Raw genomic sequence first — 20,156 nt, forward strand, 5'->3', positions numbered from 1 at the left:
GTGTGAAAATCCCAGTAGATAAGCAGTTTTTGAAATACTCAAACCAGCCTGTCTAGCACCAACAAAGCCACTTAAATCACCTTTCTTCCTCATTTTAATGCTCAGTTTAAACTGCTGCAGATTGTCTTGACCATGTCATGTTGCTGCCATGTGATTGGCTGATAAGAAATTTGCTTTAACGAGCAGTTGGACAGGTGTACCTAATAAAGTGGCCGGTATGTCTATATATAAAATATTTAACACACACATACACATTTTATTTATAATGTGTGTGTGTATATATATATATATATATATATATATATATATATATATATATATATATATATATATATATATATATATATATATATATATATATGCACACACACACACACACATACTTATATATATTCTTATTCTTTTTTAAATATTTCCTAAATGGTATTTAAAAGAGCAAGAACATTTTCACAGTATGTCTGATAATATTTTTTCTTCTGCAAAAAGTCTTATTTGTTTTATTTCGACTAGAATAAAAGCAGTTTTGAAAAACTATTTTTGGGACAAAATTATTAGCCCCTTTGAGCAAATATTTTTTTCGATAGTCTGCAGAAAAAAAACATTGTTATAGAATAACTTGCCTAATTACCCTAACCTGCCTAGTTCACCTTATTAACCTAGTTAGGCCTTTAAATGTCAATTTAAGCTGTATAGAAGTGTCTAAAAAAATATCAAGTAAAATATTAATTACTGTCAGCTGGCAAAGATAAACTGGCAAAGATAAAATAAATCAGTTATTAGAAATAGGTTTTTAAAACTATTACGCTTAAAAATGTGTTGAAATAATCTTCCCTCCATTAAACAGAAATTGGGGAAAAAAATAAACGGGTCATAATAATTCAGGGGGGGCTAATAATTCTGACTTTTAACTGCATACAGTATATATATATATATTTAAAAAGTAGTTTTAATAGGAACTATCAAATATTAACTAATAAATAATTAGGGCAATATTTGTTTGCTGATTTTGCATATTTATATGTAATTGTTAAACATTATGAAACAATGTTCACACTTTACAATAAGGTTTCATTAGTTAATGTATTTACTAACATGATCAGTACTTGTGCAGTACAACATTTATTAATTTTAGTTTAAAATGTATTAAAATCTAAAGTTGTGCTTTTTTTCTTATTGGTATTTACTTTCATTTAAGTTCTAAGTGCTGAGTTTTTGTTGTTGTTGTTGTTTTTGTTATTTTCTTTTGTTGTAATTGCTGTGGTTTTTCTTTTCTTTGTATTTGTAAAAAGTGAAAAGCACCTTTTTTATTGATGAATACAAACTTTATTTAAATGGATGCAATTTCTGGTTCACATTGTTTATTTATTTATTTATTTATTTATTTATTTATTTATTTATTTATTTATTTGTTTGCTTGCTTAATATTTGTAACTGGTGGTGGGAGATAGCCATGGACAGATATTTCTAATTTCCCAAGGTAAATTTAAAACAAGTGACAATTTAGTATTTTCTTATTTTTTGGATAACACACTTTCCACAGTTACAAAAATTACACTAAGAGTTAACATGAACTAACATCAAAAGAGTTTACTTCCATTAACTAATTTTAGCAAAGATAAATTACTGTAATAAATACTGTATCAAATGTATTGCTCATCGTTTGTATACGCATTATTATATTAACTAACATTAACTTATTGAACCTTATTGTAAAGTGTTACAGGCACAAAAAAACATATCATACTTTTTTTTAATATCACTTATTACATTTTTTCCATTTTTAACAGTGCATCAAGGTAAAAACATGCAAGTGATTCTGGCTTTTAATCTTTTTCTTTTTTTAAGAAAAATAAATCAGAACAGATGCGTTCGACTGATGGACTGTTACTGTCAGTGTGCGTGTGTGTTCACTGCACCTGTGAGCTGGGAAACTTGAGCTCTCAGATGCTCCAGTTCGCTCTGCAGCGACGGCAGCGCCTTCAGCTCTTTCTGCGCTCTTGCACTTTCTTCTTTCATTCTCTCGTTCTCCTGCTCCAGCTCCTTCTGAAGAGCAGGCAGTCTGTCTAGTTCTTCTTTAATCCTCTGATACTCCTTCTCCAGCTCTTCTCTCCGCTCGCGCTCCTTCTCTCCTGTCTCTGCCAGAAGCTGCGCTGCTTTCAGTTCACCTTGATATTGCTGAATTTACAGACAAGGTAAAATAATGAACAACAAAACACTTCCAAAGAGGAAATACAAGAGAAATTGTCATGCTCCTTTAATATATTGAGGGATATATTTCAGAAATTGCCTTAATCCAAAAGTATATTACAACAGCTTTTGGTCCCTGAAACCTTAAGGACCAGTGTAAATTTATATATTACACCAGCGTTTATTTAGAATTTATAAATGCATTTTAAAGATATTATAGCAAAAATCACACAATTTAAATTTAATTTATAAAAGCCCCAGTACACTTAATAAATAAAAGCCCCAATACACTTGAAGTGAATAAAAAAAATGATTCTGAGGTTATTTCAATTTCATGATTAGATTTTCTATTGGGAGTTTGTAAAATGTTAGAAATACATCATTGGTCTGTGATGATGATGTAACAGGTAGGTGTGGCAATGAGGTCTCCAACTTCATTGCCACTAAAATGGTTTGGATTTATTACCTCCAGTCAATCAGTTGAGATCAGGGGTCCATTCTTTATACCTCACTTAAATGATCTAAGATGATTTGGCAGATCCTGGATCTTTTAATGTGGATAACTAATCCCTGGCTATTATGGTTCTTCAAACAAGTTCGTAAATTAGATTAAAATGTCTGGATGAACTGATCTGAGATCGCTGCGTATGTTGTGAAGGATAAATCTATCGATACTCAAAATTATGATCAGCAATGCAACCATTGGCTGACGGCACAGCATCGTAATGACATCATCTTATTAATATTTAATTATCCATGTGAGCAAAATTACATCAAATTAGCAGAAAACGGTTTGTTAAATATGAAACGCAGCAACTTTCCACCTTTGTTGTGGTCTGCAGGCTTTACACTTTTATGTTTCAAGAGTATTTAGCCATTTATTTAGTTTTTTTTTTACTAATTTTAGTCATTAGCCATTTATTTAGTTATTTTAGTTAGTGTAAGAAATAACTGGCTGTATAAATTAATTTTGTATAAATACATTAATAAAAATAAATAATAAAAAAATTTTCTCTTTGAAGCTCTTGGGGAGAACCACCCTGTGACAGTCTTTGTACTTTTAATTCAGAGTGCAGATTGCATACATTTTATTTATATATATATATATATTTAAACATTTTTACTATATTTTCCTAAGTAATAATTACTGTAAGAAAATATTAGCATTCGGTACATACTTTCAGTATCACCTTTGCTTGAAATGAGCCGATCTAATCCTGTTTATATGAAATTAGCCTGCTCCGAGCAGGTTTGAGCTACCAGAACTGTTGCTATGACAAAAACTCTCGGATGAGTTTTAAACAACGAAACAATCCTAGATCTTGTCAAACCGTCAATAGCCAAATTTAGCTAATTAAGTAATCCACGTACAAAGAATGGCCTCCAGATTTGCAGGAGTACAAACATTAAAGAGCAGCTTTATTGTAGAAACTGAACTGCAATTTAGGGCTACACAATACATAGTTTCAGCATCTTTATTGCATATACGATAGTCACATTTCACGAAAACCAATGCTTGGATAATAGTCACAGATCAGAACACATGATAGAGTGAAAGTTTGTCATCTGCATTTATTTCTGTTGTGAGCATTTTATTAAACTCTAAAGCGTTTAGGCATAAGATATTATATAATTTCTAACTTCATATTTACTACAGGATTCACTCCCCTACAGAATCAATTCTAATCAATTTAAATAAACAAATTCTTTGTAAACACAGCTATATATAGGGGAAAAACAAAATATCCCAATGTAAAAAAATATATATATATAATTATAAATACATATATATCAGACAGCTCTCCTGTTATTCTATTCAAATGCAATAATGACACTGTTTTTGGTGTTTAATACAGTAGAGATGCTTGAGTTAAAGCTGTCTACAGTATAAAGCGATAAATAAATTAACAAATTTACAGCATTGCAATATTTCTTAAAGGGATAGTTCACTCAAAAATTTGTGAAAAATCATCAAAAAAACAACTACTTTCATTCATTCATTCATTCATTTTATTTTCGCCTTAGTCCCTTTATTATTATGGGGTCACCACCACGGAATGAACCGCCAACTTATCCAGCATGTTTTATGCAGCGGATGACATTCCAGCTGCAACCCATTACTGGGAAACACATATAGACACTCAAACACACATACATACACCAATTTTGCAGCCAATTTAGCCAACCCAATTCATCTATAGCGCATGTCTGGTACTTATGGGGGAAACCGGAGCACCCGGAGGAAACCCACGTGAACACGAAGAGAACATGCAAACTCCACACAGAAATGCCAACTGACCCAGCCAGGGCTATAACCAGCGACTTTCTTGCTGTAAGGCGATCGCGCTACCTACTGCGCCATCCAAAACAACTACATGTACTATGCAAGTCAATGGGTACAAGTTTTTTTTTTATCTTTCTTCAAAATATTCTTATTTGGGAAGAAATAAACTAATCAAAGTTTGAAACCACTTGAGTGTGAGTAAATAGAGAGTAAATCTTCGTTTTTGGGTGAATTATCGCTTTAACTGCTGTTTTCTCATGCTTGTAATTGTGTTTATTTTATTATTGAGAAGAAAACACAGTACACATTTACATATTAATTTAATCAGCACTCTCAGCAGCTTTAGAGGCACCGAGATGTTCACTGCTGTATTTACAACTACTTACAATTATTTACAACAATTTACAACTACTTTTTACCTTTAAATTAAAAATAGATAAGACGGTTGCTGTAAGCACATTAGAGCTTCAAGGGTTAATGATAGAGTCAAAAACAGTTGTTCATCTAAGGAACATTATACATTGACTTTAGTCCTTTATTTGCTGTTTATTTAGCACAGGTGTTTGTACCTGAAGCTGTGCCTGTAGAGCCAATATTTGCTGATCGTCCTTTGTGTGTTTGCTTAAAATGTCTGGAGGCTGAAGGCCAACAGGCGTGTCTCTGGAGTCTTCAAGATTCAGCCAATCCTGTCACACAAATACATTTGCAGCTTATATACACTGTTGAAGTCAGACTTTTTAGCCCCCCTGTTTAGTTTTTTTCCCCAATTTCTGTTTAACAAAGATTTTTTTTCAACACATTTCTAAACATAGTAGTTTTACTAATTCATTTCTAATAACTGATTTATTTTATCTTTGCCATAACGATAGTAAATAATATTTTAACAGATATTTTTCAAGACACTTCTATACAGCTTAAAGTGACATTTAAAGGCTTAGCTGGGTTAATTAGGGTAACTAGGCAGGTTAGGGTAATTAGGCAAGTTATTGTTTAACGATGGTTTGTTCTGTAGACAATCGAAAAAATATAGCATAAAGGGGCTAATAATTTTGACCTTAAAATAGTTACTAAAATTAAAAACTGCTTTTATTATAGCCGAAATAAAACAAATAAGACTTTCTCCAGAAGAAAAAATATTATCAGACACACTGTGAAAATGTCCTCGCTCTGTTAAACATTATTTGGGAAATATTTTAAAAGAAAAACTCAAAAGGGGGGGCTAATAATTCTGACTTTAACTGTATATTACTGACTAAAATGTTACAAATAAAAAAAATAAGTAAAGAACAAATGATCTGACCTGATTTGGCGGATCCTTCAGCTCTCTAACATCCACATCTGCTTCTGTGGGGAAAAACACAGGAGATCAAGCACAAAAAAGCAAAAGAAAAAAATAAATCACTCACAACAAAGCATGTTTGATCAGGCGTCAACATTACAAAACAATACTGGTAAATGTGATGAACATAAAAAAAACTAACATGAAGCCATAACACCTGGGAGTCTAAGGATCACACAGAAAGCATGCAGTTCCAGCAGATATAAAAAAAAAAAAAAACATGCAATGTATGTGATCAAAATGACTTAAAAACATTTTAGATTCTTTCACATTTTCACTATTCTAACCTAATCAATTAATGATTTTAACAGTTATTCAGAGTGGTTCAGAGCATCCGCATAACAACACAGGAAATTAAAGATGCTGTGCAAATAATTTCTAATGTGCCTGCTACGTGTTGCTAATCATCATGAGACACTGCCAAAACAAATTTAGCCAGTTTCTCAAACTGTAAATCTAAAAAGTAACATATTAAATGTATTTCAAAATTAGTACATTGAGCATACAAAACAGAATGAGTCCATTCTTAAATATTTTAAATTATAAGTTAAATTAAAATTAAAGTATTAGAATATGGTGGTATTTAATAAACAAAGCATTGCATTTCCCTCTTAAATATTTGATAACAAAAATAGTAGTAGTTTAAAAATGGGTTTTCAATATATTTTAGACCAGTGTTTCTCAACCACGTTCCTGGAGAACTACCAGCTCTACACATTTTGCATGTCTCCTTAACCAAACACAGCTGATTCAGATTATCAGCTCATTTGCAGAGACCAAAGGACCTGTAATGGGTGTGACAGACAAATGACACATCCAAAATATGCAGTGTTGGTGGGTCTCCAGGAATGTGGTTGAGAAACATTGTTTTAAATTATAAAATATAAAGTCACAGACAGCATGGCTCTATTTACACCTAGTATTAAGATGTCTTTTTTTATTAATCCATGGTGAGATAAGTTTGAAGCATCTCAATGAAATCAAAATCCAAGTGGTCACAAGAGATGCATTTGAACATGTTAGTACCAGGTGGAAACAGTAACAAAGCTGAGGATTTTATTTAGCAAATATTCAGCAGCACATGCACTTTTTCAACTGCAGCAACCATCAACAAGCAAATTACATTGAGATAAAGCATCTCATTGCTCCATTCCACACACTCTCTCACACACACACACACCCTACCATCATCCGCATCCATGAGCACACCTGTGGAACAACAGAGTCTCAGACACAGGAACATATTCAAATCCACTCGCTGATATGAGACACTGCATACATATTTTTTTTATCACACACCATTTTATAATTAAAGGCTTAGTTCACCCAATGAAAAATGCTGTTTGTTTCTTTTTTTAATTACTCACATAATTCAAAACCTTTAAACAGAACACAAATTAAGTGTTCTATAATTTATTTGAGATAATTTTGGGTCACACTTTATCTTGATGGTTCATTTGTTGAATTTAAGTTAATTTGCACCTACATGCCAACTAATTCTCATTAGATTTTAAGTAGACAGTTACATTTTACTTAGTGTAAGTTGATATGTACTTGAAAGTTTTAATAGTCAGTTAAACGTCTGTTGAAGGAGCAGTATCAACAGATATTAAGCAGACAGTCAACTAATACTCACATGGACTACCAAAAAAAAAGTGTTGCCTAATTTTGTTTTGTGACATTCGAAAGCTCTTATTCGCTATAGACGGCAAGGGTTGCAAGGCGTCCAGTCAAAAAATAAACCAAAAAAATTGTCAAAACATGTTCAACTATAAAAATATCATTCAAATGTCACCAGATGAAGCTCCAAGAACATTTTTGTGCACCAAAAAAAAAAAAAAAAAAACTGCATATTTTATGTCAATGTTTTCTTTTTCTTGCCTGGGTGCACTTTTACTACAGGCAGTACAATGTATTGCGCAACATATAGCACAACAGGGAAATATCATATTGCCCATAGTAAATGTGCACCTTAATTTAATGCGAAAGACATACAACATGGAAAAAAAAACTTGTTTTTACAGAGTATTTTGGCACACAAAAGTGTTCTTGGAGCTTTATATGATTACAGCTGAACCAATGAAGTCACATGGAATGTGTTGACATTTCATTTTCTGGTCTTGAGACTGTTGCTGTCTGTGAAGGATGAGAGAGCTCTCAGTTTTCATCTAAATTATCTTCATTTTTGTTTTGAAGATAAACGAAGGTCTCAGGGGGTTAGAACAACATGAAGGTGAGGAATAAATAATACAATTTGCAATTTTGGGATGAACTAACCCTAAAGTTCTAGGTCAGGGGTGCCCATACCTTTTTGTATAAAAGGGCCAAAAACCAAATATCTCCGATAACCATGGGCCGAAGGTTAAAAACCCCAAACTACATTACATTACATTAAAGTTGCCAAGGTTAATTAACCTAATTTATTTTAGAATGTTTCAAAAAAAAAAAAAACATTACTTTACATCATATTAACTAATGCAGTATAACTTTTAAGATGATCACTTATTGCAATAAAAAACATAACAGTGAGAAGTGGAGTTCAAAGCTAAATACACTAGTCAAGCAGAATCTGCCTTTGCCTTACTTTGCTCACAAAAAGTCTCTGCATTGTCTCTATCCATCAGGTGACAGTATGTACATTTAAACTAAATCTGAATTAAATACAATATTGAATTGAAACATGTAATTTAAGTTAGCTTTTAACAATAAAACAAACAAAATGCTACATTAGATTTGAAATGACAATCTCTAAACCATCCCCATCACTTTTCCTCTCTTCTCAGATGGGGTAGCGGGCCAAATCAAAGGTTTTCATGGGGCAACTTTGGCCTGCAGACCCTAGTTTAGGCATCTCTGTTCTAGTTCAATATTTTGAGAAGTTGATTATTATAGCCCCTTTAAATGTGTCTGCCTATTAACACAATCTTTCATTTTTACTCATGGTGGACAATAATGGGATTTACAAACTCTTATCTTTATGCTGATGATAATATAAAACAACAATAAAAAGTTGATAAATTCTAACAAAAAATTGGTGATGAATATGATAATTGTCTTAGCATTTAACAACCGTCATCGATATATGATACATTTATCATTTGAATGTGTTACTACATAACAAATTTGTAATAAATCCAATGTAAAAGAGTGCTCATGCTTACCAGAGAAAAAAATGGTCCCAAGCCCTAGAAGAATGATAGCTGCGATGATACACTTGTTTAAAGTAAAGACAGTTTCCTCTTCTCTTTGAGGCGGCTGAAAGTCTTCCTCCTCCTTCTCTTCATCATCCTCTATCTCAGTCTTGTCCAAAGAGCCCAGGTGGGAGATCTTTCTCTTTCTTAAACCGTCTCCCTCTTTCCCGTTTGTTTCCAACACTTCCTTCGGCTCTACACGGAAACGGGAGATATGATGAAACTCAGCAGTTGCTAAAACCAGAGAATATACAGAAAAATACACAACTGTATTTTATGAGCAACTCTATTATACAGCAGGTTAGTAAAGCAGCCATATCACCTTTATTGATAGGAAGATGCTTTTAAGTGGACATTTTTATTTATGCATTCAACAGATGAATTACTCCAATGCAACTTACAACAGAGAAACAAAAGCTTTCTGCCAGGAGGCCAACAATATTCCTCATATACATTGCCAAGTCCATTTGACAAGAAGATTATGTGTGCGTTTAATAGCTAGAATTATTTGCACAAGTAGGACATGAACATTCTTTTTAGTCCCTGGAACATGTTATTAACCACTCGCTGTCTTGTGATTGTAGGGTTAGTGCTGTCTGGGGAATCAAGGCTGAGGCTCTATTTCTGGATCTCCCCACAGTCACGTCATTAGTCTGGTCTGCAGCTTCACCAATCCAGCAATAAACTAAGTAAGATGACTAAAACATGCCGGACTCAAGCATTTCTAAGCTAAATTATTTATACACTTAGACTGGCGTTCAAAAGTTTGGGGTCAGAGATATTTTAAAAAGAAATTGATAGTTTTATTTAAGAAAGAAGCTTTAAAAAGCGATAGTTCATCTGAAAATGTAAATTCTGGCATAATTTCTGACTTCATTATTTTTTGTTGTTGTTGTTGGTGTCATTGGACACAAAAACGATATGTTGAATAATGTTCAAAAAACAGTCACCATTCACATCCATAATAAAAAAGGTGCTCCAAGGCCAGCCAAGAGACATAGTCCCTCCAGTGTGTTCTGTGTCTTCTCCGAGGCCTCATCCAGGTGGGACATGCCTGAAACACTTCCCTAGGTAGGCATCCAGGAGGCATCCGAAAAGGATGCCTGAGCCACCTCAGCTGACTTCTCTCGTTGTGGAGGAGCAGTGGCTCTACTCCGAGCTCTTCCCGGGTGACAGAGCTGGAAACTCATTTCGGCCGCTTGTATCCGAGATCTTGTCCTTTTGGTCATGACCCAATGCTTTAATTTGATCGTTTTTACAAAAGCTTTCTTTTTTAATTACTTGACATTCAATTAATTAAAGAATCCTGAAAAATTATACACAAGTGTTTTCAAATTGATGTTATGACATTTTTCTTGAAGAACATATACGAATGATTCACTATAAGATCAATAAATCCATTTTTAAGTTATGACAATATTACTATTTTTATTTTAATATTTTTTATTTTTAATATTAATGATTAAATATTACAGAATTCTTTCAAAAACATAATAATAAATCTTTAAACTTTTGAATGTGAATACATTTTATGATTTACAAGATGCTTAAAGTATCAGCTAAAACCAAACTATAATGTAGCCTGATACCATACTTTACAATACATTTTTTTTTTTACATATTTGCAGTAAAAACGACAAACTCTGATGCACCATCTTAAAGGGATAGTTCAACAAAAAATAAAAAATAAAAATCTGTTATAATTTAATTGTTCTTCAGTTATCAGAAACCTGTTGGAATTGAATTCTTCCAATGAACACAAAATAAGCCATTTAAAAAAAAATGTAGGGAAACAAAAGCCATTGAACTTCCATAGTATGTGTTATTTCCTGCTATGGATGTCAATGGTTACTGGTTTCAGCATTCTTTAAAATATCTTGTTTTGTGTTTAACAGATAAATTAACATACTTGGAACCACTTGTTTCTGAGTAAATCTCTGAGTAAGTTTTCATTTTTGGGTGAACTATACCTTTAAACAGATTTAAGAAATTAAGTCTATGTTTTGTGGATGCAGGTACAAGCAAATGTTTACTTAAACCAGAGGGAAAAAGCCATAGAGCATAATATACCCAAAACCGTAATCAGAGCGGACACACTGTCTGCATATTTTAAAATATATAAAAAAAACAACAACATTAATCAGAAATCAAGCTGTCAAGCTGCCGCCAGTCATCATGCACAACCCCATCCTCATAATCATCATCCCATTTCAGACCTGCCAACTGCAGTTAAGCTCCATTTTGACCACCACCGACACTTTAAAAAATATATACACATACACACAAATATAAGACATACACATACACACTAGGTATTAAAAACACAAAAAAAGGCACTGAGGAAAGAAGTATAACACTACCATTTTGGATTAAACACAAGGCTGGTCAACATGACAAAACTAATATCACAAAATAAGTCCTTTCATATCCTGATATCGATGTATTAGTTAAACACTGTATCACAAACAATGTACTTTGTAACAGCGCAAAATATACGACAGAGCATACTATGAAATTATAGACTTCTTATTTTGTCCTTACAATTAATATTATAGTATATAACATTAATATTATAATATTAATATAATAATATTAATATTATATTACATTATTGTATTATAATATCCTACACTTAAAAAAAATGTCTGGCTTTATCTCATTTTAAAGGAGTAGTGCGAACAAGCAGCTTTTGAACGTTTCTCACCTTCACCTGTGCTTTTCCTCAGAGTTTCTTCATCTGATTTAAAGTGGTCTCTTTCTTTACACACTGAAGCAGGAACAGGGCTCGATCCAGTGGTGGGACTAATGTGAGAGTAAGAGTCAGAGAATGACTCTGCATCAGTGCCGGGACACGCTGGGCTCTCCAAATGACCTGCAAGGGCATCTTGTTCCTCATGGTCAGGACTCCAGGAGCTAATGTCTTCAACACTAACAGAGCTGGGGCCTTCATTGACATGTGCTGCATTCAGCTGAGCCCGACCCTCACTTGTCTCTGGTGGCGTTATCTAGTAAACAGTTGGTACATTTAGTTTACATTTAACAATAAAGTAAATGTTTTTTTTTTTTTTTTGATTTGTAAATTTACAAATGCATAGTTATTCTCTCTTGAATGGATTCTAATCTTTTTTAAAAGCAGATGGTGCTATACTTTACAAAAATCCAAACTCTGCTTGCATTCGATTCCTTACGAATACCACTAAGAGTTTTTGCATTGCCTCTGACACAGAAATACTCCTTTACTTCTGGGATAAAAAAAAAGAGTTAATAAATAATAATCATAAATAAAGTTTAAAAAGGTTTAAGTTAATTATAAAAGCTTTATAATAGACCGTGTATATATTAATCCCATGATATGAAAGCCAACGTCATTCAGCCAAACACACAAGCACTCTTTTTCATGAGCATTTGATTGTACAGTTAACTGGCCAAGAGAACCATATGCTGTTAAAATTTAAGCTCAGTCTCATTTCAAGAGAGAAGTGATGCACTTTGAAAGTCTCAGTCATATTTTTTGTCACTGCTTCAAAGGACATGACTGTAGTGGACTGTAAAGTTGGGCAAACATGGCCATATTGCTAATATCTGATGTTTGGAAATATTGTAGTTCTGAAGAATGCAGGAAACCAGTTATTGATTTCCATGGTTTTTTTTTCTATTATGGATGTCAATGACTATTGATTTCCAACAGTTTTCAAAATATATATATATATATATATATATATTTTTTTTTTTTAAATTATAAAAGGTTTGAAAAAGAAATAGGATTAAGTAAATAATGGGTACATTTCAGTTTTGATATCATGCTTTAACTGTTGTGTTTCAGCACTTAATGCGTTAAAAGAAAATCAGTCATCCTCTATATTTGTTTGTGATTCAATTTTGTGATAAGGTTTAGAAACATCCATATAAAGACATATCATATTTTTTACACTCTCAGAAATAAAGGAGGAACCTTTTCAAATGATACACGCTTATAATAAAGTAATCCATATTGGTACATAATATTACCTAAAGGTGTAAATATTAGCACCTAAAAAGTAAAAAAGTGTACCCTTTGAAAGAGATCAAACCAAGTGACAGCTTTCTTACATTTCTGGGTTCCCAAATGTCATTGAATATCAGGGAATTTTTTTATTCTCTGTCATGGAACATCAGAAATATTTGTCACTTTAAATTTTAATTTGCATTAATCAAAGAAGTGTTTTTTTTTTACACTATATTTTTATATCACTCTTTTTTGTAATTGTAAGGCTATTTTTCATTAACTGTAAATCATTTACATTAAGTCAAATGCAGGCACCTGACTGTACCTCAGAACTAAGGCTAACATGCCAGAAAAGCTTAAATTTAAAGAGCTTTTGCCTCAGAATGTCCACTTCAAAGACTGGGTGTTAAAAGTAGATGTCAGAAAAGTTAAATATAAACTTTGCAAAGCTACTATTGAGCTATCAAATATGGAAAAGATAGCAGCCATGCAAAATTATATTCAAGTTAAAACTATTTTCATATTATGCAAATCACAAAAGCAGCCTATCTGTTATTCGTCCATTACATGCCAAGAAAATTTAACTTCTCAGTCAGTAAAAGCCAGGGAATTTCTTATATCAGTTAGTATTAGTTAACATAGTGGTGCATGCCAAAATTTCTCACACCCCAAAAATCAAAATACAAAATTCTATGTCCATCAGGACCTTATATAATCTGAATTATGTATTTGAGGAAGAACACCTGAGTTTCCTGTGTTTTTTCTGACCCTTGGCTGAGAGCTGGGTCAGACTGAATCTGTGCTGATGTCTCAGTCTCTGGCTGGTGAGCAGATGCATCAGAGGAGTGTTTCTCCAGGTCACTGTGGGCCAATGTTGAGGGCTCAGGTGCTTTAGAGAGCTGCTCCTCCACCTTAAGACCTTCAGTTACTGGACTCATATTCTTAGCTCCAGACTCCTGCACATGGAGATGATTTCTGTCAGACAAGACTAGACCTCTCTATAAATTCTGCACTTTCCACTTGTGTATATACAGTTAAAAACAAAATGATTAGTTCCTGTGAACTTTTCATAACTTTTTAGGTATTTCCCAAATTCTGTTAAAAGGGGACCTATTATCCAAAAAAGTTTTATAAGGGGTTTAAACAAGATGTGTGGATATAACTAGCCTGTAATAATAACAATTTTTTAATAATTTTTTTTGTAATCATACCTAATAAAAATTTGATTAACTTTTTCCCTTTGTACATGTCATCAGAGGGGAAAGCCCTACTCATGACTAACTCTTCCTCATTAGCATAAACAGACCTGAATGAGAAGCAGCCATCCGCCATTAGAGTTTTCACAATGTACCTGCTGAAGGTAATATCTGCGACTAAGTAGATTATAAATGTGGAGTTTTATGACGCACAAATAAACACTGTAGTTTCCAGGGACTTCATTCTTCTAAATCATTTTGATATATTCAGTTTTTCAGAGATCACATTAGTCTTGTTTTGAATCTGCCACAATGCTAACGCATACGTTTTTTGTGGCTTTGCCTTCTTTTGATAAGAGCACAGGCTCATTTGAGTTTAAAGCAACAGTTGCCAAAATGGCACAATTTTGGATCCAAGAATAAAAAGGGCAGTTTAAAAGCCTTAAATAAAACCTTATCTGTGTGGTGTTTTAAGCTGAAACTACACATACACACTAGGGATATCAGATACTTATTTTGAATCCTGTAAAAAGAGGCATAATAGGTCCCTTTTTCATTTTTGTCCACATATTTTAAAAACATAATAGTTTTAAATAACCGAATTCTAATTGTTAGTTTGCAAAATACTAGTATTCAACTTAAAGTGCAATTTAATAAGCTTAACAAGGTTAATAAGGTTAACTAGACAAGTTAGGTTGATTGCAAGTCATTGAACAACAGTAGTTTAGTAACCAACTACAAAAAATATATATTAAAAGAGCTAATAACATTGACCTAAGCAGTTTCTATATTATGTTTATTCAAGCCAAACTAAAACTTATATAAAATTATAATATTATAGGAAATAATCTAACATTTTTTTTTTTTTGCTCTATTAAAAATCTCTTGGGATATATATGAAAAAAAAATTTACAAGATGCTAATAATTTTGCCTTCAACTGTATATTTTAATTAACTAATAACTTCTAATTTAGTAATGAAAAACATTCATCACAGTTGTATATTAAATTCACATATGATTCATATTTTAAATTTGAATACATTGATAGATTCAACAATGTCATTGACCCCTGTATCAACAACATGAATGTTTTCAAAATAAACTACACAGACTTTCACCAATACCTCTGACACTAAAACACACCTTTACTTCTGGGGTCAGAAGAGTCCAGTTGTTGCCATTAGTACTGGTGCCGTTTTCTGACATTAACCCCTAGCGACTCCGTCCAGCAACTGAAAAACACACAGTCTTTGTGTCACGCACAGAAAAACACACTGAAGTCTTTCTGAAGACTTCAGTTCCATTACAGTGACAAATCAAAAGACAAAACCAACTAAATTTGAAGGAAATCTGGCTTCCCAAAGCTGCTATTAATAATAATAATAATAATAATAATAATAATAATAATGTTTAGTCTCTTGCACAAACCAATCACTCTAAAAAGTTTGAATTGCCTCCTAAATGAAACGAAAGAATCCCACAGCATTTATGTTTTTAAAAAGCATGTTAAGACACATGTTTTTAAAATTGCATATAAACATATACCAGTATTTAAAGTTTATGCATTTTATGTATATATGTATATTGTGTAGGTGTACGTATGCATGTACAGTGTGTGCATGCATATGTAAGGACTACTGTGTGTGTTATTGTGTAGATATAAGCATATATGCGTGTACATGTATGCTTTTATCTGAGTATATATTTGTTGATTATTTTGCTTTATTTGTCTATACATTTGTTTGAGTTTATTTTACTATGCTTGTTTGTTGCTTGTGAAGCTCTTTGAGTTGCATGTATGTAGGAAGAGTGCTATACAAATAAAATGTATCATTATTATTATTTTATCACAAACAATCCATATAAAATTAATAGTTCCTCCAAAAATTACCCCATAATTCACTCACTCTCTTAACTTCTTCTTTCAGACACACACAGTCAAAGTAGTTTTAAATTTGGACCTCGCTCCTCCACACTCTCATACAATCATTCGTTTTCTTGTCTGCTTAGTCCCTTTATTAATCCTGGGTCGCCACAGCGGAATAAACCACCAACTTATCCAGCACATTTTTACACAGCGGATGCCCTTCCAGCCACAACCCATCTCTGGGAAACATCCACACACACATTCACACACACACTCATACACTACGGACAATTTCGCCTACCCAATTCACCAGTAGCGCCGGCTTTGGACTGTGGGGGAAACCGGAGCATCCGAAAGAAACTCTCGCGAATGCAGGGAGAACATGCAAACTCCACACAGAAACTCCAACTAAGCAACGGATCGAACCAGCGACCCAGTGACCTTCTTGCTGTGAGGCAACAGCACTACCTACTGCGCCACTGTGTCACCACACAAACTCATACTCTACAGACAATTTAGCTTACCCAATTCACCTGTACTGTATGTCTTTGGACTTTGGGGAAAACCAGAGCACCCGAAGGAAACCCAGGTGAACGCAGGGAGAACATGCAAACTCCACACAGAAACGCCAACTGACCCAGCCGAGGCTCAAACCAGCAACCTTCTTGCTGTGAGGCGACAGCCAGGCCCGGATTGGCCAATCAGGAGGACTGGGAGTATTCCCGGTGGGCCGGTCAGTTTTTTGGCCATAAGGGCTGGTGTCGCTAGATGACTGCACTCTGAGCAGTCACACCTTTTCATTCATTTATTTATTTATTTGACCATAGCCTCAATCGTTTTATTCATTACTTTACCGCAGCTCTGCTCTTTTTAATTATTTTCTCACAGCCCTATGAACAGAATGCAGCCTGCAGGTTAATGATGCCCAATAAAGAAATCTATGAAGTCCGTTTCTTGTCAGATGTTGACTTTTAATCTTCACTCAGAAATACACAAACAATTTAAAATAAAGTAAACAAAATATAACATTGTGGACATTGTGATGTTTCAAAGAATAGTTAGAGATTTAGCAACCCTTTAATGTTCTCATATTTATGACAAATATTTGACGTTTTAAAGCAGATGTTTCCTTGAAAAAGGCATGATAGTGTCATTTGAATTCAATACATTTGATTTTAATCTTTATTTTATACATATAGCTTAATTCATGCATGTATTTATTTTTTTTTTTCAATGTTTGGATATCTATGAGCACTAACTCTTACAGACAAAAGTTCTGAATTGAAAATGACGTTATTTTAATATAGTCAATCCTGAACTGAAGTGGGCTGGTCTAAGCCTTGAAACTCCAGGGCTGAAAAGAAGCCCCACTCCGGCCCTGGCAACAGCACTACCTACTGCGCCACTGCGTCACCTCCAAAATGTACTTTTGATTTTAAAACCTGCAGATACACCATGTATCTTTTTTTTTTCTGAGAGTGCATACTGTATAATTTTTTTTTAAACGTTAAAAATCACATAAAATCATTATAAAACAAACCCACACAGCATAAGGTTTTTAAAAGGTCTCGAATCCAATCAATGCTTTTCTGTAACTAAAAATATTCCTTTATTTTAAATGATAAACTCCAATTCACTGACTTCTGGTGGCTGAATAAAATGTAAAACTACTCCGACGGTGTTCATCTGAAAGAAGAAAGTTAATCCGAGGATGGCTTGACGGGGAGTAAATTATTGGGCCATTTTCAATATTACTTTAATTAAAATATAACTTTTATTTTATATGATTTGCCCTTTATGAATCAACAAAAGACAACAAAATCATCAGTAATGTTCCACCAGAAAAAAAATAAATAAATAAAAATAAAAACATATTGGTGCACTATATGTTTAAGGGTAATACATATTGCATGTTGAATGTTATTGTGTATTGAGTCTAAAGTAACATTACAGAAGTGACTCTGAATGTATACGATGTAAGCCTCAAAGTGATGTGAGGGTTAAAAATGGGTTGGTTACCGAGTTCATTGAGGACGCCGACTCCACTATAGGACTGTATAAGTAAAGAAAAAAAAAAACACAAGATTGAAGGATTGAGAGAAAAGCTGGAGGTGCAGTGAAAGAGTGTTCACTTCATTAGTATTATCTGTGTGTTGTCCCATTGGTTACACCACCAGTTCCCCGGCTGGCAAATATTTTGGCAAAGAACTGTGTAGCTAAGGATGTCGAGAAGCAGCCCTAAAGGCATTAATGCAGGAGGAGAATGGAGGAGTTATACTTACACTGACAGCACTGGGAAAACAAAGCAATGGACCTACAGCTCACTAGCAGAAAACCAAGGCAGACATGAGCTACTTTTCCAAGTAGGCCAAAGACCAAAAACCATTTCTATCCGAGTTACAGCAGAGTATTCAAACATCCCTTCATTCGAGCCATCTTTATGAATATTCAGATCTGAATAATAAGTCGATCTGCGCAAGAATAGAATCCTGTTAAGCAGAAATGATGAATTTTACAAGCAAATTTACAAAATGAAAAGGCCTAATCACTGACGCACCGCTTTGTGACACACTTCACTCCTTAATAAGGATCTTTTTTTTTCCCATTCGCAGTAATTTGGGTCTGCTAATAGTGTGACTCCCATGAGAGTTTTTTTCAATATAGCCATGAGCTATGAGAATTAGTGAGGATATAGAATGTCTGAAATAGATAACAGCTAAAAATAACAGAAAGAAGCACAATGTGCACCCGACTAAATCTGTTTAATCAGATAAAAAGTCTGTTATAATAACTGAAAATGTGGATATTAATATTTTAAAAATACAAAACATTCATTTATTCATGCGTTTTCTTTTCAGCTTAGTCCCTTGATAAATCTGGGGTCGCCACAGCAGAATGAACCACCAACTTATGCTCTTCCGACTGCAATCCATCAATGGGAAACATATACAAAACAATTATGGGAATATTTATATAAATATCTTGCATTAATGTGTTTGTCTGTATTTGTCGAATGAAAAAGGATTACATATTTATGTAATATAATTATACAATATTGACAATGGATATTTAGAAATAATAACAATTAGCTTATTAGCATCATATACATCAAAACTACTTAACTATGGATGTTTGAGGCACAACGTGATTAGCCTGGCTAGCCAAGGTTGTTCTAAAAGTCAAGGAAACAGCAGCTTCATTACTGAATCCGTCTTATCTCTCGCATCACCTCCTCCTTTTATGGACATTAAATACAATGTTCCATAAAAAGACACAACCTCAAGCCATAAGAACATCAGCACAAACAGTACGCGTCGTACGTCCTCTGTGTGTTTCTTTGTTGGACATCTGTCTACATTTTAAATAGACGCAGCTGTCAAAAAAGGGGGAGTGTTCAGCATAAATTCCGCAAACAAATGTCGCACTTTACATAAACACACACACATGCCGGAAATACAGAAAACCAAGCCCATATCTTTTATGAGCGTGCAATTTAACATCGGTTAAATACAAAAAAACAGTTTACAAGTATCAAAAAAGCATACCTAGTTACTCTGAAGCACCTTTCCGCCTTAAGTACCGCTTTAATTCCCACCACTCACTCGTGTCTTCTGCAAAGTTTCAAACGCAAGTGTGCAGTTTCGTTGACACGCCTTCCGTCTCAAAAGTTTTCCGCCAATCAGCGCTTGACTTTCGGATTTATCCCGCCCACGTGCTGCGTTCTCCACCAATGCCAAGCATACTTCATCCTCCGTCCTTCAAAGCGTTTTTTTCGTGACTGACAAAAACAGGTGACTTTATGGAAATGAGGAGCATGTGCTCAAACAAACGAGAAAAGTGGATCCGGGCGAATCTATTTCATGTGAATTATACTTAGTTTACGTATGGGCCTGTCTTGTCTCATTAAACCATGAAGAGGTAACTATAAGCAATGGGATTTAGTATCTTTTGAAGATTTTTTTTAATGTTAGAGTCAAAACAAGTCTAATATAAATAGGGTTCTGAGTCACATACGGGGCATCCTACCAGAAACGTATATCTGTCCCTGGATAAAAACATAAATATGCCTACAGTTAATAAAAAGTATTTCACCCCAAAAATTTCTA

The 20,156-nt window shown here is 33.7% G+C and overlaps 1 protein-coding gene across 8 annotated transcripts in view; it reads right to left on the reverse strand.

Annotated features, from left to right (window-relative positions):
- Window positions 1-19,686, reverse strand: part of pbxip1b (pre-B-cell leukemia homeobox interacting protein 1b) — a 25,338-nt gene extending 5,652 nt beyond the window's left edge. For 2 of the 8 annotated variants that reach the window (XM_073924968.1, XM_073924966.1), the window contains exons 1-10: window positions 19,596-19,685; window positions 18,070-18,103; window positions 15,327-15,415; window positions 13,730-13,942; window positions 11,706-12,006; window positions 8,972-9,196; window positions 6,996-7,019; window positions 5,772-5,815; window positions 5,041-5,157; window positions 1,917-2,175 (exon numbers count right to left, since the gene is read on the reverse strand). In XM_073924968.1, coding sequence (XP_073781069.1) covers window positions 1,917-2,175; window positions 5,041-5,157; window positions 5,772-5,815; window positions 6,996-7,019; window positions 8,972-9,196; window positions 11,706-12,006; window positions 13,730-13,942; window positions 15,327-15,389 — 1,246 coding nt within the window. In that variant the 5' untranslated portion in view covers window positions 15,390-15,415; window positions 18,070-18,103; window positions 19,596-19,685. Of the gene's footprint in view, window positions 1-1,916; window positions 2,176-5,040; window positions 5,158-5,771; window positions 5,816-6,995; window positions 7,020-8,971; window positions 9,197-11,705; window positions 12,007-13,729; window positions 13,943-15,326; window positions 15,416-18,069; window positions 18,104-19,595 lie in introns of all 8 variants that reach the window. The other 6 variants (XM_017351348.4, XM_021466689.3, XM_073924970.1 and 3 more) reach the window with 4 other exon arrangements.
- Window positions 19,687-20,156: the final 470 nt, after the last annotated feature.

Source organism: Danio rerio, chromosome 16, assembly GCF_049306965.1.
Source record: "Danio rerio strain Tuebingen ecotype United States chromosome 16, GRCz12tu, whole genome shotgun sequence".
NCBI classification, from domain to species: Eukaryota; Metazoa; Chordata; class Actinopteri; order Cypriniformes; family Danionidae; genus Danio; species Danio rerio.